General features: G+C 43.7%; 1 protein-coding gene across 5 annotated transcripts in view; it reads left to right on the top strand.

Moving 5' to 3' along the window:
- Positions 1-459: 459 nt before the first annotated feature.
- Positions 460-25,426, top strand: part of GPAM (glycerol-3-phosphate acyltransferase, mitochondrial) — a 56,859-nt gene continuing 31,892 nt past the window's right edge. The window contains exons 1-2 of one of the 5 annotated variants that reach the window (XM_038757597.1): positions 460-704; positions 25,209-25,332. In XM_038757597.1, the coding sequence (XP_038613525.1) occupies positions 25,231-25,332 (102 nt within the window). In that variant the 5' untranslated portion in view covers positions 460-704; positions 25,209-25,230. Of the gene's footprint in view, positions 705-23,832; positions 25,333-25,426 lie in introns of those variants that run through there. The other 4 variants (XM_038757593.1, XM_038757594.1, XM_038757595.1 and 1 more) reach the window with 4 other exon arrangements.

Consider the following 25,426-nt stretch of genomic DNA (forward strand, 5'->3'; position numbering starts at 1 on the left):
TATAACTCTCTGTAAGATGGATTTTCTCAATTTCCAGATTTGGTCACCTACATGACCCGTAATAACATGGGGAGTAGCTTGGCTCTTAGTCAAAGAGCAACCTTGGGTTCTGTAAGCTGTTGGAGTTTCTCTTGGACATGTTGAAAATCCTGGCCAGGCCAAAGTAAAGAAGACGTTCCTTGCTACATCATTAAATTACAACAAATCCTGCTTTTTAGCCGTTTTTTTTTGGTTTGGTTAGTTTATATGTTGTTGCCATTACAAAGAATTAGGACAACACTGTGTGATTGGTCAGTTAAGTGAGCCTTACCACTTCTTATCTCTCGCTGATTACTATTTGATTAAAAGAGGCTTCCTTCCCCTGCACTATGGGCAGGGAAGTTTCTACCAACTCTGTTACAGTGTAGTCTCCCAAGTGCTTGCTACAGTGCTCGCAACACAGTAAGTGCTCAATAAATATAATTGATTTATTTCCTTCTTGGCATTATTTTGGGTGCCTATGCTTCTGTCTACTGAGCTTGAAATTCTGGAGGGACTTTTCCCGGGGCTATTGTAGATCATTGACAGACCATGATCCTCTGTCCATCGGAACAGGCAAATAGATACACCAAATAGAGAACGCAGTGGTTGTCATTTTCTTCCACGCAAATAGGTTTGTCCCCTATTGCAAACAGAAACAGAGGCCACCGCGTCCACATTTTCAGGTAATTCTTGAGCTCTATCTTTTTTCCACTGGGGTCATCTGATGGTGGGGGTGGAACTTTATCTGGATGCCCGGCAGAGACAGCAGGACTCAATACTTTCACACCATAGAAATGAAGTAAAAGAATAGGAATATTAAAAACAGGCTGCTTTTAAGGTAAGGAGATTAAGCCTCTTATATGACAGCCAGAGCTCATTTGGAGTGTGAAGGAAAAAGCAGCAGTTTCTAACTCTGGATATTTGGGGGCTAAATTGGTCCTTGAGTGCCTGTGTTTCCTTCCCACTGAGTCTGCCAGGAGTTTTTCCTTTAATCTTACCACTTTGGTTGCTGGGAAGGGTGCCCTCTGAACCCCTGTGTTCTGTGTAGTTGCGTCTCAGACTTCTAAAGGGAAGAAAAGATCTTTGTCCTTAATGCTAAATGTAATTGATTTCTCAATTTGTATTTTGTATTCTGTGGAGTACAGTAGAAAGCATAAGGGGCTTCCATTTTTTTAATACAAATAGTGAAATCAATGTGTTACTCTGAAAAAAAGACTTGATCAAATTATAGCATAGAGTCGTCTCCCCGCCGCCCCCCGAACAAGAAGAGTAACTTTTCATTGGTCATGAGCTCTGCTGTTGTCTGGGTGTGTATTTTCAATCCAAATCATGTTTATAATTTCTTAGAGCTCTATTGAACTGACAGTTTCAAGTTGGCAAATTTTCTTAGTGGTGTAAGTAAGGCCACTTGTGTTTCCAGTACATTCCAACTCAGTGGTGGGAATTGGAAAAGAACATGTGAAGAGTTAAATTTAATATTCTTTAGCTATTTATAAAAATTTCCTAAAATAGAAAAGAAATAAGAATTCTATCCTGTGCCTATGACTGAGCATTTTACTGAAGTTTATCATCATCAATAATATTTATTGAGTACCTACTGAGTGCTGAGAAATGATCCCCTTCTATACTGAGAGCTTGTTGTAAGCAGGGAATGTCACTGTTTATTGTTGTATTGTACTTTCCCGAGCACTTAGTATAGTGCTCTGCATACAGTAAGTAGTTAATTAATATGACTGACTGAATGAATGAATATTGAGGATGTGGGAAAGCAAGATAAAAGTAGAAGACCATCTCTGCTGTCAAGGAACTTAAACTCTAATTGGGGAGAAAGGCAGAAACAGTCAATGTACTATGAACGAGATTTGAGTAGCATTGCTCCATGTGTTATGAAACAGATGATTATTCAAATAAATTTTTCTTTATCATTCTGAAAAAGTTGGCTAGGTTATTAGCCAATCTGGGGAGATGTTATTCCTACATTTTCAGATGATGGGATAAGTTTCTGTGGTTTTTCTGATATATTATTGATGTATTCATGTTTCCAGAAAAAATCAAGGCTGACTCTTTCTGTAGGATAGGATTAGTAAGGACCCTGAGGTAGGACCATGAGTCATCACAGAATTCATTCTGAACAGCAGTTTTCTTGAGTAAATATTTTTGATATGAGATGTGGTATATGGCTCACCTTTAAGGGAACTGATGATATGAGGTCCTACCAGAGTAGAGAAGCTACACCTAGGATAGTCCTTCATTTTATTCAGAACAGTCCAGTTTTCAGCTGGTCTACCTCAACTGGTGTCAATATGATACCCTCTATACTGTAAGCTTGTTGTGGGCAGGGAATGTGTCTGTTTGTTATTGTACTCTCCCAAGTACCTAGTACAGAGCTCTGCATGCAGTAAATGCTCAATAAATACAACTAACTGACTTGATTTTATGTTCATTAAAAAAGATGTTCCGCCCTGACCCACCTCTGCCAGATCTTCTGCCACTGAGTTCCTTGTTTTGGGCCTGAAACCAGAGTTCTTATCAGTCTGGGAGAAAACAAAGACTCTAGAAGAAGTGAGGGCATTCAGGAGTCCCCCTGGAGAAGCCTTCCAGGATCCTGCATGTTTCTATAAAGTAGTATGTGTGACATTACTCTGGATGCCTGGGTTAAGTTGTGCGGCATCAAGTGTGTCTCTTTGTCTGGTTTCACAAGGGTCAGTCAGTCATACTTATTGAGTGCTTACAATGTGAAGAGCACTGAACTAAGCACTTGGGAGAGTACAATATATAGTAGACACATTCCCTGCCCACAATGAGCTTACAGTCTAGAGGGGGAGACAGACAATAATATAAATTAAATTACAGATGTGTGCATAAGTGCTGTGGGGCTGGGAGGAGGGATAAAAAAAGGGAGCAAGTCAGAATGATGCAGAAGAGAGTGGAAGGAAAGGAAAAGAGGGCTTAGTCAGGTAAGGCCTCTTGGAGGAGATGGGCCTTCAACAAGACTTGGAAGTGCGGGAGAGTAATTGTCTGTCAGATATGAAGAGGAGGGTTTTCCAGACCAGAGGCAGGACATAGGTGAGAGGTCAGCACTAAGATAGATGAGATTGAGGTACAGTGAGAAGCTTAGCATTTGAGGAGCTAAGTGTGTGAGCTGGGTTGTAGTAGGAAAGTAGTGAGATGAAGTAAGAGGGTACAAGGTGATTGAGTGCTTTAAAGCCAATGGTAAGGTGTTTCTGTTTGATGGACAATCACTGGAATTTCTTGAGGAGAGGGGAGCATGGCCTGAACATTTTCATAGAGAAATAATTGGGCAGCAGAGAGAACTATGTACTGGAGTGGGGAGAGACAGGAGACTGGGAAACAAGGAGGAATCAGTAATACAGGAAATCAGGAATCAGGAAATCAGGAATACAGTAATCAAGGAGGAATAGAGTAAGTGCTTGGATTAAAATGCTAGCAATTGCCACTGTAGTTATTATTATGGGATTTGTTTAGCACATATTATGTTTCAAACACTCTGGTGGATACAAGTTAATTTGGCCGGATACAGTCCTTGTCCCACCGTGTTGCCCTCTCTCAGTAAAGTTACTCCTCCATTGCTTTTTCCCTGTCTTGTAGTTGTCCTGGTGGCACCCAATCACCTTGCCCTCTCCTATCTTACTTTGCTGCTTTCCTACTACAATCCAGCCCATACACTTTCCTCCTCTAATGCCAACCTACTCGCTGTACCTCAAGCTCATCTATTTCACTGCAGACCTCTAGCTCACTTTCTGCCTCTGGCCTGGAACACCCTTCCCTCTTCATATCTGACAGATGATCACTCTCTCCACCTTCAAAACCTTGTTAAAAGCTCATCTTCTGCAAGAGGCCTTTCCCCGACTAAGCCCTCATTTCCTCTTCTCCCACTCACTTATGCATCACCCTTGTACTTGGATTTATCCTCTTTATTCACCCCCACTTCAGCCCTACAGCACTTATGTACGTATCTGTAATTTATTTCTATTAATGTCTGTCACCCACTCTAGGCTGTAAGCTTGTTGTGGGCAAAGAACACGTCTACCAACTCTGTTACAATTGTACTCTCCCAAGTGCCAAGTACAGTGTTCTGTGTATAGTAAGTGCTCAATAAATACGATTGATTCAGGACAGATCCCAGAATCCAGACAACCTTGTGCCCAGTCTGGGTGAGTAGCTTGGTTTGAATGGAGTTTCAGATAAGAGATGCCAAGAGTTCTCAGTGGGATGGACTAAACACTCAGAGGGCACTCAGATGTGATATTAACAATGTGTGATTTTAAAAATGTGATAGCTCTCCCATTCTCTCCCTCCATAACCTCTTTTTCTTGTGTCACCTTCCATTGGTCCCTCAGCTTCAAAACCTTACCTTGGATGAGTTAGGCTGAGGTACAATTGTTTTAAGACTCTCCTTGAGCATCTTGAAGTTTTCCCCTTTTCAGGCACATGTGCCCAGTTTGCCCGCTAGTTTCCTGGAAACTGAAGTCTCAGTTGACATCTCAGCATTCACAAAAGCCTCCTTAGGAGTTAAGCTTGGATCCATTTCCATTCCCTCAGAGTCCACTCAAGGCCAGGCAGACCCATGGAGTGCCCCCTCAATTTTCCACCTTTAGTCCTATTACTTGGTATAAATTTATCTGTGTTGTGTAAGCTTATCCTAAGGTGGCCTCACTCCAACGAATCAGTAGTTGTTGGGTCGTGGCAAAAATCCAGAACTTTTGCATTAGGAAGAGAACTTTTATCTTTATCTGTGCTTCCAGGTGCATTTCACAGCCGCTTGGTCTACATATTCTACCAGCTTACAATATTTGGTCTTCAAAGGGGATTAAGAGGCATGAGCGGTAATAAAAGGAATGAAGAAAGCAATGTCTAGACAGAAGTACTGTAGACTATAAGCTCTTTGTGGATAGGGGTTGTGTCCTCAACTCTATCATACTGTGACCTCCTTGAGGGATGAGGTCTGTGTCTACCTCCTACATACTCTTTCTCCGAACTTAGTAAAGCACTCTGCATACAGAAAGCACTTAATACTTAACACTACTACTACTTTCCCAAGTGCTTTGTACAGTGCTCTGCATACTGTCAGTGCTCATTAAATACCACTGATTGATTGGGAGCATAAATATCTTCCACAATACTTTTTTAATGGAAATTAAACACTTATTTGTCAAAGGCTGTTCTAAGCACTGCGGTAGGTCCAGTTTAATTAGGTCGGACACAGTCCCCATCTCACATGGGGCTCACAATCCAAGTAAGAAGGAGACCAGGTATTTAATCCTCATTTTACAGTTGAGAAAACTGAGGCACAGAGAAGTTAAGTGACTTGCCCAAGGTCACACAGCAGGCACGTGGTGGAGCTGGAATTAGAACCCAAATTATCTGACTCCCAGGCACATGCTCATTCCACACTGGTTCTAATCCTAGCTCTGCCACTTCCCTGCCATGTGACCTTGGGCAACTCATTTACTTCTCTGTGCCTGTTTCCTCATGTGTAAGATGGGGATAGAATATCTGTTCTCTTACTCTCTGACTGTAAACCTCATGTGGGACAGGGACTGTGTCCAATCTAGTTATCTTATTAATCAATGGCATTTATTAAGTGCTTACTGTGGATAGAGCACTTTGGAGGGTACAATACCACTGAGCTATTAGACACTTTCCCTACTCACAAGAAGCTTACAGACTAGAGAGTTTAAAGTCTTACATCTATCATACCCTGAGCACACTGCTCAGAACCTAAATGTTTAATAAATAACAATGCTAGTACTAAAAGAGCTAATTTCTCTCAGAGAAATGTCTATGTGAGGAATGAACTCAATGATTATCACTGCTTTTTGCTAATTTTGTTGCATTGTACTCTCCCAATCACTTAGTACATGCTCTGCACATAATAAGTGCTCAGTAAATACCAGTGATTTTTCAATACGAATTGGGACTTTGTTAATAACCTCAATATGGTAATATAATTCAACATTTAATTCTTACTTCATGATATGCCTAGCTAGCCAAAATGGAGTTCAAAGATTTCTTGTCTTGTCTTATGCTGTTGGCTCCAACCCATAGCGATGCCGTGGACATGTCTCTCCCAGGACACCACACCTCTATCCGCAATCATTTTGGTAGGGTATCCATAGAGTTTTCTTGGTCAAAATACTGAAGTGGTTTACCATGGCCTCCTTCCTAGCAGTCAATTTGAGTCTCTGCCCTCAACTCTCTCCCATGTCGCTGCTACCCAGCACAGGGGAGTTTTTACAGGTATTGTTTTTGTATAACAAAATGATTTAGCCATATCAATAACTACGGGTACTAACGGTACTAACCCTCCAGACTGTAAGTTTGTTGTGTTACATGTTGTACTCTCTGAAGTGCTTAGTACAGTACCCTGCACACAGTAAGGGCTCAATAAATACAATTAATCGATTAACAACTATGGTCCAAGGTGAGTAGTGAGTCTTTTGTTACAGGGAAAACTGAGCCTCTCTTTCAAATTAGGGACTGAATCCTAAGATTTATACTACCAACACAGTCCTAGGAGAAGAAGGGAGTGTCTCTAAATATTAGCTTTACTATAATCTGGTTAATTGAAGCTATGGTTGGATAATCGAAAGAATTAGGTTAATACTGGATTTATGTTTGGAAGAATATAAATTGAATAATAAATATTAAATTGTAGATTTATTCACTCATATGAAGATCCTAAAATGTCATTCAAACTATTACCATTTTAACTAAATGTCATTGTAAGTGTTGGTCAATGGTAACCTTTATCTCCAAAGAATCCTGGTTTAGCAATAAGTAAATTATTTACCCAACTTGTATTGAAATTAATGCCAGGGATCACAATCACCTGACTCCCCAGACTGCACAAGCTAGAGCGAGTAAATTTGCCAGATTTCAGTTCTCCCAACGTCAAAGTCCTCCTAAAATCCTCTCTCCTCCAACAAGCCTCCCCCACTAATCCTTCCCTTGATTTTCCTGTTACCGTAGACAGCACCACCATCCTCCCGTCTCACAAACCCATAACCTTGGCATGACCCTTAACTCCTCTCTCTCATTCAACCCACATATTCAATCTATTAACAAATTCTGTCGCTTCAACTTCTATATCGTCGCTAAAATCTGCCCTTTCCTCTGCACCCAATCTACTACCATGTTAATCCAAGCACTTACTCTATCCCATCGTGACTACTGCATCAGCCTCCTTGCTGACATCCTTGGAGAAGCAGCGTGGGTCAGTGGAAAGAGCACGGGCTTTGGAGTCGGAGGTCATGGGATCAAATCCCGGCTCCACCAACTATCAGCTGTGTGACTTTGGGCAAGTCACTTAACTTCTCTGGGCCTCAGTTACCTCATCTGTAAAATGGAGATTAAGACTGTGAGCCCCCTGTGGGACAACCTGATCACCTTGTACCCTCTCCAGCGCTTAGAACAGTGCTTTGCAAATAGTAAGCGCTTAATAAATGCTATTATTATTATTATTATTATCCCTGCCTCCTGTCTCTCCCCACTTGTCTATACTTCACTCTGCTGCCCAGATCACTTTTCTACAAAAATGTTCAGTCCATGTTTTCCCCACTCCTCAAGAACCTCCAATAGTTGCCCATCCACCATCCACAGAAACTCCTTACCATTAGCTTTAAAGCGCTCAATCAGCTTGCCCCTTTCTATCTTACCTTCCTGATTTCCTACTAAATCCAGCCCTCACATTTCCTCCTCCAATGCCGACCTAGTCACTGTACCTCCATATCCCAAGTGGGGCTCACAGTCTTAATTCCCCTTTTACAGATGAGGTAACTGAGGCACAGAGAAGTTAAGTGACTTGCCCAAGGTCACATAGCAGATGTGTGGTGGAGCCGGGACTAGAACCAAAGTTCTTCCGACTCCCAGGGCCATGCTCTATCTACTAGGCCACACTGCTTCTCACATGCTTGAGGCATGAGAATGGGTCTTTCTGGGACTTGGTTTGAGAAAAATCTCTAATTCGAATGTTTCAACATTATCGTATAGGCTAAAGGGTTGTCTCTTCATTAGGTAACACCTGCTGTAAAGAAATTGCTATCGATATAGGCATTGACTGAAGAATCAATTTACTGTTTATAGTGTCTCCTAAAAATATTCTGTTTGACTAAACATCACACTAGGAAACTTTTTATTTAGGTGTTTAAGCTTGCAGCATTTGAAACCTGGGCAATTTGGGATAATACTATCTGAGAGTCATTCTGTCACTTTGAATATCTATCATGAACTGCAGACAGATAATCACACTGTAAGAACAGTGGGTCTCTTAAGCGTTCAGAGCTGATTCAGATGCTTCTTTCTGTGGAATTTCCATGGGCCCTTATAAATTAACTCTTGATATTCATAAGATGCAATCGAGATGGACTTTACGATTGAATATAGAGTTGTAGCCTTATACTCTGGTCTTTGTGCTTGCAGATCTCTAACAGGAATAACTATCTCCGTATAAGCAGGTACATCTGAGAAGATCAAGGCATGATCTTCCCTTGGAGACTGTAGGTTCCTTGTAGGCAGGAATCATGTCTACCAATTTTATTGTACTGTACTCTCCCAATACTTAGTACAATGTCCTGCATACATTAAGTGCTCAAATACCATCGACTGATGGATCTAGAATTTGCAGGGTTGTAAATCATCTTGGCCATCAAAAGCAAATAATGAAAAGGGTACCTCTGAATAGTAGTGAAAAGAGCAAGCTTGTTGTGCTTTCTGACCTTAGGTATCTTACAGTCTCAGTCTATTCCAGGATGAAAGGAGCTTTAGGGATTCTGTGGATAATGGAATTTTCATCCAGGAAAATTTAGGCCCTTGATCCACATCAATAACATGAAAGATTTACTGACTTCCTCCTGGGCTGATCTCCCAATAGCGGCTGGTACAAAAAATGATTGATGTGTCTGTACTAGAGAACTCAAAAAATATTGATGCTATTGCCAGTAATAATTTTTTTTTTGTTTATGATATTTGCTAAGCACTTACCACGTGTCAGGCACTGTTCTAACTGCTGGGATAGATACAAGCTAATCAGGTTGGATGCAGTCTGTATCTCGCAAGAGTCTCACAGTCTTAATCACGATTTCACGGATGAGGAAACTGAGGCACAGAGAAGTTAGGTGACTTATCCAGGATCACCCAGCAGATAAGTGGCAGAGCTGGGATGAAAACTCAGATCCTTCTAGCTCCCAGGCCCGTGCTGTATCCACTAGGCCATGCTGCTTCCCTTGAAATAGTGTCTTCTGCTTTTTTTCTCACAGAGAAATAGTTTTTCAAGTTTCCAGTTGGAACCGCTAAGGTTTTGACCTCTCAGACTCACTTTATGCTTAGGTATTAGTCTGAAATACCTGCTCCAGGTCTTCTGTCTCTCCAGATTTGGGGTCAGGTTTCTATTTAGGATCAATCTCTTCAATCATAGAGGGAAATTCATGTTTCAAACTGCAAAAAACCTACCTAACCTAAGCAGCCCTCTCTTTTTTAGAGCTGAGTACATGAGCTCCATCTAAGAGTGACAAGTTTTTCAGGTTCATTTTTAAAAGTGTTGTGTCATAGCAGGATGCCACCAACACCATTCATACAGTATATCTTAATCATTATCAAAATAACCTCCTTTAGCATCATGAAAAGAGTCTAGTTGACCTGGGCCCGTGAATTGGCGGAACTTGCCTCTAATTTCACCTCTGCCACCCGCCTGCTGTGTTATCTAGGTCAAGTCACTTCTCTGGGCCATAGTTCCCTCATCTGTAAAATGGGGATTCAATACCTGTTCTCCCTCCTACTTACAATGTGAGTCCCATGTGGAACATAGTGAGTGTTTAACAAATACCACAATTATGACTATTATTATTATTATTATAAAGGTCATGACAATTATTAATCCATGACATTCAGAAGGGAAAGAGCAAACCTATTAATCTTGACTTTGAATCCTTAGTGAAAATCTATACAGTGATGTGAAATATCCTCTACCTTGTATAACATTAACCATGACTCTTTCACAGATAATTGCCATATGAATTCAGGAGGCAGTTCACATTTTCCCAAATAACATTTGATTAGTTGGATGTTGTACAATCTACCTTTTTATTTGACCAGTTTCCTTTTTATTACCTACTACTACTTTACTAACTTGTTTTAAGCTTTTCTTCCTCCTTTGCCATTTATGATAGCAAATTCTTCTTGAAATTCTTGAAATTCTTCACCGCTTTGAAATTAGCTTTTCATTTCATTTGGCAGATCTTTAATAGTTATCAAGCATAGAACTGAAAAGGAGGGGTTGAGAGGGGAAGAGACTTGAAGGAGAGCTTAAGGTGAATAGGATGAAGAAAAATCATTGACGTTAGCATATTATTATTTTATTATTAATGCATTTCAGCCACTTGTGCCTTTTCTCTCCATCAAGAGATTATGAAATTCCATGTGGGATAGGAACTGTTTGATCTGCTTATCTTGTATCTGCCACCAGGAGTGCTTGGTCACATAGTAAACACTTAATAAACATCATCATTCTTTAATTAAGATTTTGTAAAGACTCTTACCATGGTTGGAAACATGGTTTTGCTTAAACATGAAGTCATCGTCTCCGCTATAGTCATTACAATGGAAACTCTCCTTATTTATTTTATTAAGGTGAATTCTAGTCCTCTGAACTATTTTCCATTGAAAGAGATATTTTTTGAACACTTCATTTAGCCTAAGGAAAAAGGGAAAATAAATAGTAAATACATTTCAACCATGAGGGTTTAGCCTCAGTTTTAAGTTTCCTTCAAAATTTGAAGCAAATAGGGAGAAAGGGGGAATATATTCTGCATATTTAGCAAAGTCACAATGGTATAGATATAGCTGGAAGGGAAATGTGTGTCATTAATCAATCAATGGTATTTAAAGCTTATTTATTTTATTTTAGTATTTAGTACATATTCAAAATTTTAGTATTTAATGTGGTATTTACTTTAAGCCTATTTAAAACTTACACCATGCAGAACACTGTACTAAGTGCTTGGGGGAGTAAAGTAACATCAGTAGAAGTTCTCTCTGATCTCTAGGAGTTTACAGATTAGTGGAGGGAGACAGATATTAATATAAATTACAGGTGGAGTGGAGCCACAGAGTTTAAAGTTATGTACATCAGTACTACAGTAGGTTTAGTTCCAAAGTGCTTAGGTGATATGGCTGTGTTGGAGTGCTAGCAGGAAGGAAGTAGGGTGGGGAGAAGAGAGATTCCCGAGACACTATTTTCTTGGGCTAGTAGGTGGCATCTGATCTTATTGGACTCCAATTTTGGAGAATTCTATTGCCTCTATCTTCCAGATTTAAGTGGAATGTGGGTTATTTCTTGCCTAAATATAGGCTCTCAAGTACTATGCACATCAATATATTCACTGAGGAGGCAGTGTGCATGAGACACTTGGAAAATGGTAAGGAACAGTTGTGTTTTTCTTTTCTGTAAATCAACCCCTGGTTCTTTTCTGCCAAAGTTGTCATTTCTGTAAATTGATGAAATTGTTCATAATCAAATAGAACAGTCCAATCAATGGTATTTATTGAGCATTTACTGTATGCAGAACATTGTACTAAGCACTTGGGAGAATACAGAGTTGGTAGATGCAATCCCTGCCTCAAAAGAGTTTACAGTATACAGCCAATTATTATTATTATTATTATTATTGCATTTAAGCACTTCCTATGTGCCAAGCACTGATCTAAGCACTGAGGTAGATACAGGGTAATCAGGTTGTCCCTGGTGCAGCTCACTGTTTTAATCCCCATTTTAAAGATGAGGTAACTGAGGCACAGAGAAGTTAAGTGCCTTGCCCAAGGTCACACAGCAGACAAGTGGCAGAGCTGGGATTAGAACCCATGTTGTCTGACTCCCAAGCCCATGCTCTTTCCACTAAGCCAGGCTGCTTCTCAAAATTTAAACGGTACTTTCTATTTAGGTGAGTCAGAAAGTCTAGATACATTTTCATTCTGCAAAATGGGATATTACGGCACAGTTAATGGATTGTCAAACCCAGAGTTGACTCTCCTAGATTACGATGTACTCTCCTTTGATCTCTACCGTCATATATCAATTTTCATATATATATTTCATATTTAATAAGCACTTACTATGTTCAGAGCACTGTACTTAGCCCTTGGGAGAGTACAGTAGAACAGTATTAGCAGACAGGTTTCCTGCCCATAATGAGCTTACAGTTGAGAGGGGGAGACAGACATTGTACTTTCGAAGTGCTTAGTACAGTGTTCTGCGCACAGTAAGTGCTCAATAAATATGATTGAATGAATGGATGAGTAAATAAGTAATTTATAATGTACAATTTAAAGATATGTACATAAGTGCTGAGGGGTTGGGGGTGAGATGAATAGCAAATGTCCCTTTTCCTGCTAAATGCTTATCCCCATTTGTTAGAAACCTTCCGACCAGTTACACATAATCCATGGACTGGGACGAGGGAGGATGGGAGAATGGGAAGGGTTGAGCGACAAATCGAGAGCCACGCATATAGTGGGAGCACGAGGCCTTCTCTACTTTTAGGACACTGAAGGTGCTGTGGGAGTTCCTCTGACCAGCTCTACCAGAGCAGGAAGAAGCCTATTACTGGGCTCTTGTAATAATAATGATTGTAGTGTTCGTTATGCATTAGTACATGTCAAGCACTGTATTTTTGTGCTGGTTAAGATACAGCACAATCAGGTTGGACCCAATCCCTGTCCCACGGTCTAAACAGGAGGGAGAACAGCTATTTAACCCCCATTTTACAGATGAAGAAACTGACACAGAGAAGCTAAGGTCACACAGGAGGCGAGTGGCAGAGCTGGGATTAGAACTCTCAGGCCTGGGCTCTTTCTACCCTGCTTGTCTTCAACAATCAGTCCATTGTATTTATTGAGCACTTACTGTGTGAAGAGTACTATGCTAAATGCTGAGTCCCAAGTGCTGAGGTAGTCGTAAGGTAATCAAGTTGGACACAGTCCCTGTACCATATGGGGCTCAGTCCCCATTTTACAGGTTAGGGAACTGAGGTTCAGAAAAGTTAAGTGACTTGCCCTAGGTCACACAGCAAAAAAGCAGCAAAGCCAGAATTAGAACCCAGGTCCTTGTGACTTCCAGGTCTGTATTCTATCTGAAGGCCATGCTGCTGCTTGTGATTTCACCTTTCCTTACGTGTCTTTGCCAACCCGCTCTTCCCTCTTTATTCTTAGATTATGAGCTCTTTGGGGACCAGAAACCTTGACCAATTCTCATCTGTGTATTTGTTTTTCTCCTAGGACTTAGGACAGTGCTTTGCACACATGAGGCTTTCACTGAATACTGTAAACGTGAATGACCGAATGAGAGAGGAGCAAGGCCAGGTCCAGGGGGGCACATAGTGTTGGCAACATCCGAGGGTACGATGGTATGGGCACAAATGCCAGTAGCTGAAGAACCCATGGCAAGGAGCACAGTGGTGATTCCAAATGTAATAGCACATGGCCTGGTCGGAAGCAGCGCCTGTGTTGACAGAGACACGGGAGAGGAATAAAATGATTCTAGTGCACGGGGGAGCGAGAGGCCTCCCCCCCACCCCGCTGAAACAATGTAGATTTAGGGGTTCAAACAGGCTCCTGTACAATGTCATTACTGGAAAATGTTGTGAGGAACTGGAAGGGAGGCTAACTTTTCTGTTTCAAGGTAGCCAAATGTCTCTGAAGCCAGCCCTGGAAAGGGGAGACCCAGGACTTTTTAACATCTATCCGCAGGAAACTATTTTTGTTTTATAATAAAATAGGTGTCACAGGTATGTACCCACATCTATGTAAATGCACCCACCTAGACAAATACAAATTTACTTATGCAAGAACACCAATACATTGACAACCCCTATTCCCAAACAGGACTCTCTCTTTCTCTGTAATTTCCCTTCCCCTTCTGCCTCCAGGACATCTCTCCTTGGATCTATCCCACCAGTACCTCCGTTTCCTTATACCCCATCTTTCTTCCCAAATCCTCTCCTTCTCCTTGCTCTCCCATTATGTTGACAGCGCCATCATTCTCCTTGTATTTCATACCCCACAACCTTGATACTATTCTTTATTCCTCTGTCTTTCAACCTCCATATTTAGTCAGTTACCAAATCCTGTCAGTTCCTTCGAAACAACTTTAGAATCTGCCCTTTCATTTCTATCAGGAAAAGCCTTGGTTTAGTGGAAAGAGCACAGGCCTGAGAATCAGAGGACCTGGCTTCTAATCCTGGCTCCACCACTTATTAGTGGAAAGAGCACAGGCCTGAGAATCAGAGGACCTGGCTTCTAATCCTGGCTCCACCACTTATCTGCTGTGACCTTGGGCAAGTCAAACTTCTCTGTGCCTGTTTTCTCATTTGTAAAATGGGGGTACAAAACTTGTTCTTCCTCCTACTTAGACTGGGATCCCAGTATGGGAGAGGGACCTGATTTTCTTGTATCTACTCCAGCATTTATTACAATGCTTGGAACATAGGAAGTGCTTAAATACTATTATTGTTATTGTTGTTATTATCATTATTATTAACATCGTCATCCAACTGACTCCACGCTAACGCAAGCACTTATGACCTGACCCAACTACCGCCTACACCTCCTCCTTGTAGATCTTCCTGCCTTGACTTTCCTCTCCCCTGTTCCAGATTTCTCTGTCACAACAGTCTCCATACTCCTCAAAAGCCTCCAGTGGTTGCTCATCCAACCCTGTTTCAAGCAGAAACGTCTGGAGATCATTGGCCTTTAAGGCACTCAAACAAGTGTACTTACCCTCTCTCTCTTTCCCCTCTTACATTTTCTCCCCTCCCGCCAAACCCCAAGTCAATCCCACTTTGCCAACTTTAAAAAATGTTTTTATGGCATATAAGGCACCGAACTAAGCAGGACGGACACAGTCCACGATCTATATATGGGGCTCACAATCTTAATCCCCATCTTAGAGATGAAGGTCACAGAGCAGACAAGTGGTGGAGCTGGGATCAGAATCTGTGTTCTCTTACTCCCAGGCCCTTGCTCTTTCCATTTGGTTGCCCTATCTCACATGTTCTTATCTTGACCCTGAACCCTTGCTTACATCCTCCCTTCCCTCTGGAACTCCCTCCAGCTTTATATCTGACAGTCTGCTACTCTCTTCAATTTCAAGGCCCTTCTAAAATCACATCTCCTGCAAGAGGCCTTCACTGATTAACCTCTCGTTGTCTCACTCTCTACCCCTTCAGACTGCCACTTCAGTATTTTCCTTACCCCTGCCCACCAATATTTATGTGCTTATCTTAATATTCTACTGCTCCCTCCTATGGCAATTTCATTTAGTCCCTAACTCTCCTGCTACTTTTTAAAGTTCCTTAAGAGTACGGATGATGTCTCCTAATTATTGTATTCTCCCAAATGCTTAGTACAGTGCTCTGCCCGGAGTAAGCACTCAATGAATACCATTAATTGATTTATTGACTAAGAAACTACTGACAGTTGCAGTCCTTTCTAGTCGCACAGATATACATGAAGAGTGTGGTAGTGTTTGGCACATAGTAAGTGCTTAGCCAATCACTTAAAGAAGCAGCATGGCTCAGTGGAAAGAGCTTTGGAGTCAGAGTTTATGGGTTCAAATCTCTGCTCCGCTGATTGCCAGCTGTGTGACTTTGGGCAAATCACTTAACTTCTCTGGGCCTCAGTTACCTCTTCTGTAAAATGGGGATTAAGACGGTGAGCCCCTCGTGGGACAACCTGATCACCTTGTAACTTCCCCAGCGCTTAGAACAGTACTTTGCACATAGTAAGCGCTTAATAAATGCTATCATTATTATTATTATTATCAATTAATCAATCAAGTGAATTCATTGAGTGCTTACTAATCACTTAGGTGGGTACAATATGTAACAGAGGAGATAGACATGTTCCCCGCCCACCTTGGGCAAGTCACTTTTCAGCCTGTTACCCCATCTGTAAAATGGGGACTGTGCTAGACTGTGAGCCAACTGTAGGTCACGAACTATGTCCAACTATTGTGTATTTACCCCAGCGTTTAGTACAGGGTCTGGCACATAGTAAGCATTTAAGAAGTATCATTAAAAAAGAGCTTAGTCTTATTACCCCATCTGGATCTGAACACACATACACACTTTTACACAGACATCTAGTCACTTGACTTCTCTTCGCCTCAGTTCCCTCATCGGTAAAATGGGGTTTAAGACTGTGAGTCCCATGTGGGACAGGGACTGGATCCAAACTGATTTGCTTGTGTCAGCGCCAGCGAGTACAGTGCCCTGGCCTATAGTGTTTATCAAAAACCACAATTACTATTATCTACAGTCGCATATACACGGGCAAAGACTGCAAATTTGTCTTTCCAGACTATAAGCTCACTGTGGGCAGCGAATGAGTCTGTTTACTGTTGTATTGTACTCTCCTAAGCTTAGTACAGAGCTCTGCACGCAGTAAGCGCTCAGTAAATATAATTGAATGAATCAAGGCCGTGTCATCTGGATGCTAGTTTTCACGGCCTCAGGGGTGCAATATTGGGGGTCTCTCTCTCTCTTTCTCTCCCTTCTCTCCTTCATTCTCTCTCCTTCTCTTCTTCATTCTCTCCCCTTCTCTCCTTCATTCTCTCCCTCTCCCTCCTTCTAGCAGTGTGGCTCAGTGGAAAGAGCACGGGCTTGGGAGTCAGAGGTCCTGGCTCCTAATCCCGGCTCCACCACTTTGTCAGCTAGGTGAATTTGGGCAGGTCACTTAACTTCTCTGGGCCTCAGTTACCTCATCTGTAAAATGGGGATTAAGTCTGTGAGCCCTTCGTGGGACAACCTGATCACCTTGTATCCACCTCAGAGCTTAGAACAGTGCTTTGCATATAGTAAGCACTTAACAAATGCCATCATTATTATTTCTCTCCCTCTCTTCTTCATTCTCTCCCTCTCCTTCTCTCTCCTTCATTCTCTTCCTCTCTCTCTTTCATTCTCTCCCTCTCTCCTTCATTCTCTTCCTCTCTTCTTCTTTCTCTCCCTCATTCTCTCCCTCTCTCCCCTTCTTTGTTTCCCTTTCTCTTCCTCTCCCTCCTTCATTCTCTTCCTCTCTCCTTCATTCTCTCCCTCTCTCCCCTTCTTTGTCTCCCTCTTTCTCTTCCTCTCCCTCCTTCATTCTCTTCCTCTCTCCTTCATTCTCTCCCTCTCTCCCCTTCTTTGTCTCCCTCTTTCTCTTCCTCCCCCTCTTTCATTCTCTTCCTCTCTATCCTCCATTCTCTTCCTCTCTCTTCTTCATTCTCTCCCTCTCTACTTTTTTTCTCCCTCTCTCCCCTGGTCTCCCTCTCCTTTCTTTCTCTCCTTCTCTTCCGCTGTCTCCTTCATTCTCTCCCTCCACTTTTTTCTCCCTCTTTCTTTCTCTCCCTCTCTCCTTCCTCCCTCTCCTTCATTCTCTTCCTCTCTCTTCTTCATTCTCTCCCTTTCTACTTTTTTTCTCCCTCTCTCCCCTGGTCTCCCTCTCCTTTCTTTCTCTCCCTCCCTCTACTTTATTCTCCCTCTTTCTTTCTCTCCCTCTCTCCTTCCTCGCCCTCCTTTTTCTCCTTTTTCTCCTTCTCTCCTTTCTTCTCTCCCTCTCCCTCCTTCATTCTCTCTTTTACCCTCTCTCCTTCATTCTCTCCCTCTCTCCCCTTCCTTGTCTCCCTCTTTCTCTTCCTCTCCCTCCTTCATTCTCTTCCTCTCTGTCCTACATTCTCTTCCTCTGTCTCCTTCATTCTCTCCCTCCCTCTACTTTTTTCTCCCTCTTTCTTTCTCTCCCTCTCTCCTTCCTCGCCCTCCTTTTTCTCCTTTCTCTCCTTCTCTCCTTTCTTCTCTCCTTCTCCCTCCTTCATTCTCTCTCTTTTCCTCTCTCTCCTTCATTCTCTCCCTCTCTCTCCTTCATTCTCTCCCTCTCTCCCCTTCTTTGTCTCCCTCTTTCATTCTCTTCCTCTCTGTCCTACAGTCTCTTCCTCTGTCTCCTTCATTCTCTCCCTCCACTTTTTTCTCCCTCTTTCTCTCCCTCTCTCCTTCCTCTCCCTCCTTTTTCTCCTTTCTCTCTTTCTTCTCTCCCTCTCCCTCCTTTATTCTCTCCCTCTCTCCCCTTCTTTGTCTCCCTCTTTCTCTTCCTCCCCCTCCCTCATTCTCTTCCTCTCTGTCCTACATTCTCTCCCTCTCTACTTTTTTTCTCCCTCTCTCCCCTGGTCTTCCTCTCCTTTCTTTCTCTCCCTCCCTCTCTGTCCTACATTCTCTTCCTCTCTCTTTTTCATTCTCTCCCTCTCTCCCCTGGTCTCCCTCTCCTTTCTTTCTCTCCTTCTCTTCCTCTGTCTCCTTCGTTCTCTCCCTCCCCCTACTTTTTTCTCCCTCTTTCTTTCTCTCCCTCTCTCCTTCCTTGCCCTCCTTTTTCTCCTTTCTCTCCTTCTCTCCTCTTTCTTCTCTCCCTCTCCCTCCTTCATTCTCTCTCTTTTCCTCTCTCTCCTTCATTCTCTCCCTCTCTCCCCTTCTTTGTCTCCCTCTTTCATTCTCTTCCTCTGTCTCCTTCATTCTCTCCCTCCCTCTACTTTTTTCTCCCTTTCTCTCCCTCTCTCCTTCCTCTCCCTCCTTTTTCTCCTTTCTCTCCTCTTCTCTCCCTCTCCCTCTCCCTCCTTCATTCTCTCTCTCTTTTCCTCTCTCCCCTTCTTTGTCTCCCTCTTTCTCTTCCTCTCCCTCCTTCATTCTCTTCCTCTCTGTCCTACATTCTCTTCCTCTCTCTTTTTCATTCTCACCCTCTCTCCCCTGGTCTCCCTCTCCTTTCTTTCTCTCCTTCTCTTCCTCTGTCTCCTTCATTCTCTCCCTCCCTCTACTTTTTTCTCCCTCTCTCCTTCCTCTCCCTCCTTTTTCTCCTTTCTCTCCTCTTTCTTCTCTCCCTCTCCCTCCTTCATTCTCTCTCTCTTTTCCCCTCTCTCCTTCATTCTCTCCCTCTCTCCCCTTCTTTGTCTCCCTCTTTCTCTTCCTCCCCCTCTTTCATTCTCTTCCTCTCTGTCCTCCATTCTCTTCCTCTCTCTTCTTCATTCTCTCCCTCTCTACTTTTTTTCTCCCTCTCTCCCCTGGTCTTCCTCTCCTTTCTTTCTCTCCCTCCCTCTCTGTCCTACATTCTCTTCCTCTCTCTTTTTCATTCTCTCCCTCTCTCCCCTGGTCTCCCTCTCCTTTCTTTCTTTCCTTCTCTTCCTCTGTCTCCTTCGTTCTCTCCCTCCCCCTACTTTTTTCTCCCTCTTTCTTTCTCTCCCTCTCTCCTTCCTCGCCCTCCTTTTTCTCCTTTCTTTCCTTCTCTCCTCTTTCTTCTCTCCCTCTCCCTCCTTCATTCTCTCTCTCTTTTCCACTCTCTCCTTCATTCTCTCCCTCTCTCTCCTTCATTCTCTCCCTCTCTCCCCTTCTTTGTCTCCCTCTTTCATTCTCTTCCTCTCTGTCCTACATTCTCTCCCTCCCTCTACTTTTTTCTCCCTCTTTCTCTCCCTCTCTCCTTCCTCTCCCTCCTTTTTCTCCTTTCTCTCCTCTTCTCTCCCTCTCCCTCTCCCTCCTTCATTCTCTCTTTTCCTCTCTCCCCTTCTTTGTCTCCCTCTTTCTCTTCCTCTCCCTCCTTCATTCTCTTCCTCTCTGTCCTACATTCTCTTCCTCTCTCTTTTTCATTCTCACCCTCTCTCCCCTGGTCTCCCTCTCCTTTCTTTCTCTCCTTCTCTTCCTCTGTCTCCTTCATTCTCTCCCTCCCTCTACTTTTTTCTCCCTCTCTCCTTCCTCTCCCTCCTTTTTCTCCTTTCTCTCCTCTTTCTTCTCTCCCTCTCCCTCCTTCATTCTCTCTCTCTTTTCCTCTCTCTCCTTCATTCTCTCCCTCTCTCCCCTTCTTTGTCTCCCTCTTTCTCTTCCTCCCCCTCCTTCATTCTCTTCCTCTCTGTCCTACATTCTCTTCCTCTCTCTTCTCCATTCTCTCCCTCTCTCCCCTGGTCTTCCTCTCCTTTCTTTCTCTCCCTCTTTCTCTCCCTCCCTCCCTCCCTCCTTCCTCTCCTTCTCTCCTCTTTCTTCTCTCCCTCTCTCTCCTTCATTCTCTTCCTCTCTTTTTCTCCCTCTTTCTCGTCTCTCCTCTTTCTTCCTCTCCTTCCTCTCCCTCTCTCTTTCTCTCCTTCTTTCGCTCTCTCTGCCTCTCCCTCCGTCCGTGTCTCTCCCCGGCTCTGTCTCCGCATCTCTGGGCGCGGTCCCGCCCCCTCCCCGGGCCGCGCGCGCCTGCCGTCATCGGCGCGCGACCCCGCCGCCCCCGCCCCCTCGTCGCCTACATCGTCGACACCCCCGGCATCGCCGGCACCCGGGATAGACGCCCCCGCCGCGGAGCCGGTCAGAAGCCCCGCGGGGAGGGGCGGGGCGGGGCGGGGGGGGGCACGGGGAGCACGAGCACGGGGAGCATCCCCCCCGCTCCACCGCCGCCTCTAGCGCCTTGGTTCCCGCTATTGGCGGAGCGCTCCCTCCGCGCCGGGGGGACTGTACTGAGCGCCGGGCTCGTTTCAGGATCGACTGGACTCAGTCCGCGGCCCACGTGGGGATGCGCGCGCGCGCGCGCTCCCGGCCCCCAGATGAGCGCGCGGAGAAGCGGGAGGGACTGGGCTAAGGTCACCCCGCACACCGGGATTCGAACCCAGGTCCTCGGACTCCCGAGCCCGGCCCCTTTCCGCCGGTCCTGGCTGCTTTCCCTTCCCCACAGCACCTGGATATATGTAGATATGTTTGTACATATTTATTACTCTTTATTTATTTATTTTACTTGTACCTATCTATTCTATTTATTTTATTTTGTTAGTAGGTTTGGTTTTGTTCTCTGTCTCCCCCTTTTAGACTGGGAGCCCACGGCTGGGTAGGGGCCGTCTCTAGATGTTGCCAACTTGGACTTCCGCGCGCCCTATATATATGTATATATCCTGTATATATGGTTGTACATATTTATTGCTCTATTTATTTATTTTACTTGTACCTGTCTATTCTATTTATTTTATTTTGTTAGTAGGTTTCGTTTTGTTCTCTGTCTCCCCCTTTTAGACTGTGAGCCCACGGCTGGGTAGGGGCCGTCTCTAGATGTTGCCAACTTGGACTTCCCAAGCGCCCTATATATATGTATATATCCTGTATATATGGTTGTACATATTTATTACTCTATTTATTTTACTTGTACCTATCTATTCTATTTATTTTATTTTGTTAGTAGGTTTGGTTTTGTTCTCTGTCTCCCCCTTTTAGACTGGGAGCCCACGGCTGGGTAGGGGCCGTCTCTAGATGTTGCCAACTTGGACTTCCGCGCGCCCTATATATATGTATATATCCTGTATATATGGTTGTACATATTTATTACTCTATTTATTTATTTATTTATTTTACTTGTACCTATCCTATTTATTTTATTTTGTTAGTAGGTTTGGTTTTGTTCTCTGTCTCCCCCCTTTTAGACTGTGAGCCCACTGCTGGGTAGGGACCGTCTCTAGATGTTGCCAACTTGGACTTCCCAAGCGCCCTATATATATGTATATACCCTGTATATATGTATATATCCTGTATATATGGTTGTACATATTTATTACTCTATTTATTTATTTATTTTACTTGTACCTATCTATTCTATTTATTTTATTTTGTTAGTAGGTTTGGTTTTGTTCTCTGTCTCCCCCTTTTAGAATGTGAGCCCACTGCTGGGTAGGGACCGTCTCTAGATGTTGCCAACTTGGACTTCCCAAGCGCTTAGTCCAGTGCTCTGCACATAGTAAGCGCTCAATAAATACGATTGATGATGATGATGATGATGCTTTCCGGGAGCCGGGGGGGGGCGGGGGGGGGTTCTGCTCCTCTCCTTCCTTTCCGAACGGGGGCCGCTCTGCTCCTCTCCTTCCTTTCCCAGGGTGGGCTGGAGCGGGGAGTTCTCAACTGGGAGCCCGCTGTTCATTTATTCAGTCGTATTTATTGAGCGCTCACTGTGTGCAGAGCACTGTACTGAGCGCTTGGGAAGTACAAGTTGGCAACATATAGAGAAGGGCCCTACCTAACAACGGGCTCACAGTCTCGAAGGGGGAGACAGACAACAAATGGTCTCTGTTGCCGAATTGCACTTTCCAATACTAATAATAATACTAATAATAATGGCATTTGTTAAGCGTTTACTGTGTGCGAAGCATTCATTCATTCAATCGTATTTATTGAGCACTTATTGTGTGCAGAGCAGTGTACTAAGCGCTTGGGAAGTACAAGTTGGCAACATATAGAGACGGGCCCTACCTAACAACGGGCTCACAGTCTCGAAGGGGGAGACAGGCAACAAATGGTCTCTATTTGTTGCCGAATTGCACTGTCCAATAATAATAATACTAATAATAATGGCGTTTGTTAAGCGCTTACTGTGTGCGAAGCATTCATTCACTCAATGTTATTTATCGAGCACTTATTGTGTGCAGAGCAGTGTACTAAGCGCTTGGGAAGTACAAGTTGGCAACATATAGAGATGGGCCCTAACAACGGGATCACAGTCTCGAAGGGGGAGACAGACAACAAATGGTCTCTATTTGTTGCCGAATTGCACTTTCCAATAATGATAATACTAATAATAATGGCATTTGTTAAGCGCTTACTGTGTTCGAAGCATTCATTCACTCAGTCTTATTTATCGAACACTTATTGTGTGCAGAGCAGTGTACTAAGCACTTGGGAAGTACAAGCTGGCAACATATAGAGACGGTCCCTACCCAACAACGGGCTCACAGTCTAGAAGGGGGAGACCGACAACAAATGGTCTCTATTTGTTGCCGAATTGCACTTTCCAATAATAATAATACTAATAATGATGGCATTTGTTAAGCGCTTACTGTGTGCGAAGCATTCATTCACTCAGTCGTATTTATTGAGCACTTATTGTGTGCAGAGCGGTGTACTAAGCGCTTGGGAAGTACAAGTCGGCAACGTATAGAGACGGGCCCTACCCAACAACAGGCTCACAGTCTAGAAGAGGGAGACAGACAACGAATGGTCTCTGTTTGTTCCCGAATTGCACTTTCCAATAATAATAATACTAATAATAATGGCATTTGTTAAGCGTTTTCTGTGTGCAAAGCGTTCATTCAATCGTATTTATTGAGCACTTACTGTGTGCAGAGCAGTGTACTAAGTGCTTGGGAAGTACCAGTCGGCAACATATAGAGACGGTCCCTACCCAGCAGTGGGCTCACAGTCTGGAAGCACAGTTCTAAGCGCTGGGGGGATACAAGGTGATCAGGTTGTCTCACGTGGGGCTCACAGTTTTAATCTCCATTTGACAGGTGAGGTAACTGAGGCTCAGTGAAGTGACTTGCCCAAAGTCACACAGCTGACAAGTGGCGGAGCCGGGATTAGAACCCACAACCTCTGGCTCCCGAGCCCGGGCTCTTTCCACTGAGCCACGCTGCTTCTCTGAGCGCTTAGTCCAAGCGCCTGGTCCAGTGCTCTGCACACAGTAAGCACTCAATACAGTTGAGTGAAGGAATGAAGTTGGGGTGCGGGGACCTGCACCTGGGCGCCCAGGCAGCCGGCGGAGGGGACAACGCTGGGCACAGAGTAAGCGCTCAATAATAATAATGATGGCATCTGTTAAGCGCTTACTCTGTACCACGCACTGCTCTAAGCACTGGAGTAAATACAAGGTAATCAGGTTGTCTCACGGTCTCATTTTACAGATGAGGTACCTGAGACACAGAGAAGTTAAGTGACTTGCCCGAGGTCACACAGCAGACAAGCGGCGGAGGTGAGATTAGAACCCATGACCCCTGACTCCCAAGTCCAGGCCCTTGCCACTAATAAATACCATAATTACTATGGGAAGGTCCCTCTTCCCCTCTCCCCGCCCTCTGGTTCCTGATCTCTTTCCCCAGTGACCATGGGTGACCCTGTCATCGCTGCCCGTCGCATTCCTCCCGGCAGTAAATTTCTTTTCCAGTGCTCACTCCTTGTCCTGCCCCCTGCCACCCCCGCAAGCGGAGCCCGTGGGATTCCCTCCCCTTGCCCAGTGAGCCTCGGGGACATTCCGCACCAGCCATCGATACTCATGCATTAGGCTCTTATTTCCAGCCAGGCATCGGCGTCGCATGCACACCGGCCTTTATCTCTTCTGCTCCAAGCTCCTTGCGCCTACTGTAAGTAGTTGAGCCAGTGGCTTTGGGGGAAGGGCCAACGATGGCAGTTCGGTAGGTGCCTTAGCCCAAATGGCATGGGATATGGGTGCGATCTGGGGGAACTCCGGCAGAGATCCGCGGATTAGTCGAGGTCTTTTCAGCATCCAAAGGGAGGATTGTTCTGCAGCCTGTGCAGCTTTGCAATAGTCCCACTCTTCGCACAGCCTAACCGCATTTGGGATAATATCCCAAATATTGCCTTAACTTGCAGGGAACGTGTGTTGACTTAATGTTGCCTTAATTTGCAGGGAACGTGTCTCCAACTCTGTCCTCCCAAGCGCTTCGTATGGTAACCTGCACTTAGTAAGCATTCAGATACCGTCGTTTGTAGAATTAGCGCATTCTCAATAAGGCGAAGGCCAAGCTAACCTCCAGGTTTAACGACGCTATTCTTTTGGTTTTGGGAAATGCAACTTCAAGAGGACAAAAAACACTCAAAGCTATTTCTTTGGTTAGTTACTGGAAAACAGGGAAATGGGGGCTGAGCCAATTCAAGCAGGTAACTTTGAAGCCCAGGGAATTACACTGCCAGGATTACATCAAGAGTTCCTTCATGTGTGATTTTTTATTGGATGGTTCGGTAACCTTCCAAATAAGCTTGGACATTGTTTCAGCTTGAATTCTCCTATTGTGCCACATTCTTCTGTTCCAGAGTGCCACTTCTGATATAAATCATGATTTACAAGCTTCTAGTGTTTGAAATTGCTATTGCTGTGGTGTTCAGGAAACCTAGTTCACTATTTACGTGGCACTTCATTTAAAATTAATTTTTGTTTCTGCTGATTCATGAGTGTGGATTGATTAAAAACAGATTTCTGGCATCATTTTGCCATATTCATCTCTTTCTGGCACCAATACCACTGTTCATCTGGCATCCTGACAGAGAGCAAACAGTTCAGAAATCAGACTGTTAATTGAGAATTGCATTTCTACTGTCAAAAAGACTCACTAAAATGTATCACTGAAACGTATTTTGCAGCTCATGATTGTAACCCTGTATCATGGATGACTCTGCATTATCCCTTGGAACAATTGATGTTTCTTATTTGTCAAATTCATCAGAATGCAGCTTGAGCAGATGTAAGCACTTGAATGAAGAATGGGTAAGTTTTTAAAGTAGTAAAAGTTCTTAGATGTGTATTGTTTTTCTCCTGAGCAAAAGATGATCAAAGAAAAGAGCAATGATTATGTACTGTA

The sequence above is a fragment of the Tachyglossus aculeatus genome, chromosome 16, assembly GCF_015852505.1.
Source record: "Tachyglossus aculeatus isolate mTacAcu1 chromosome 16, mTacAcu1.pri, whole genome shotgun sequence".
Lineage (NCBI taxonomy): Eukaryota > Metazoa > Chordata > Mammalia > Monotremata > Tachyglossidae > Tachyglossus > Tachyglossus aculeatus.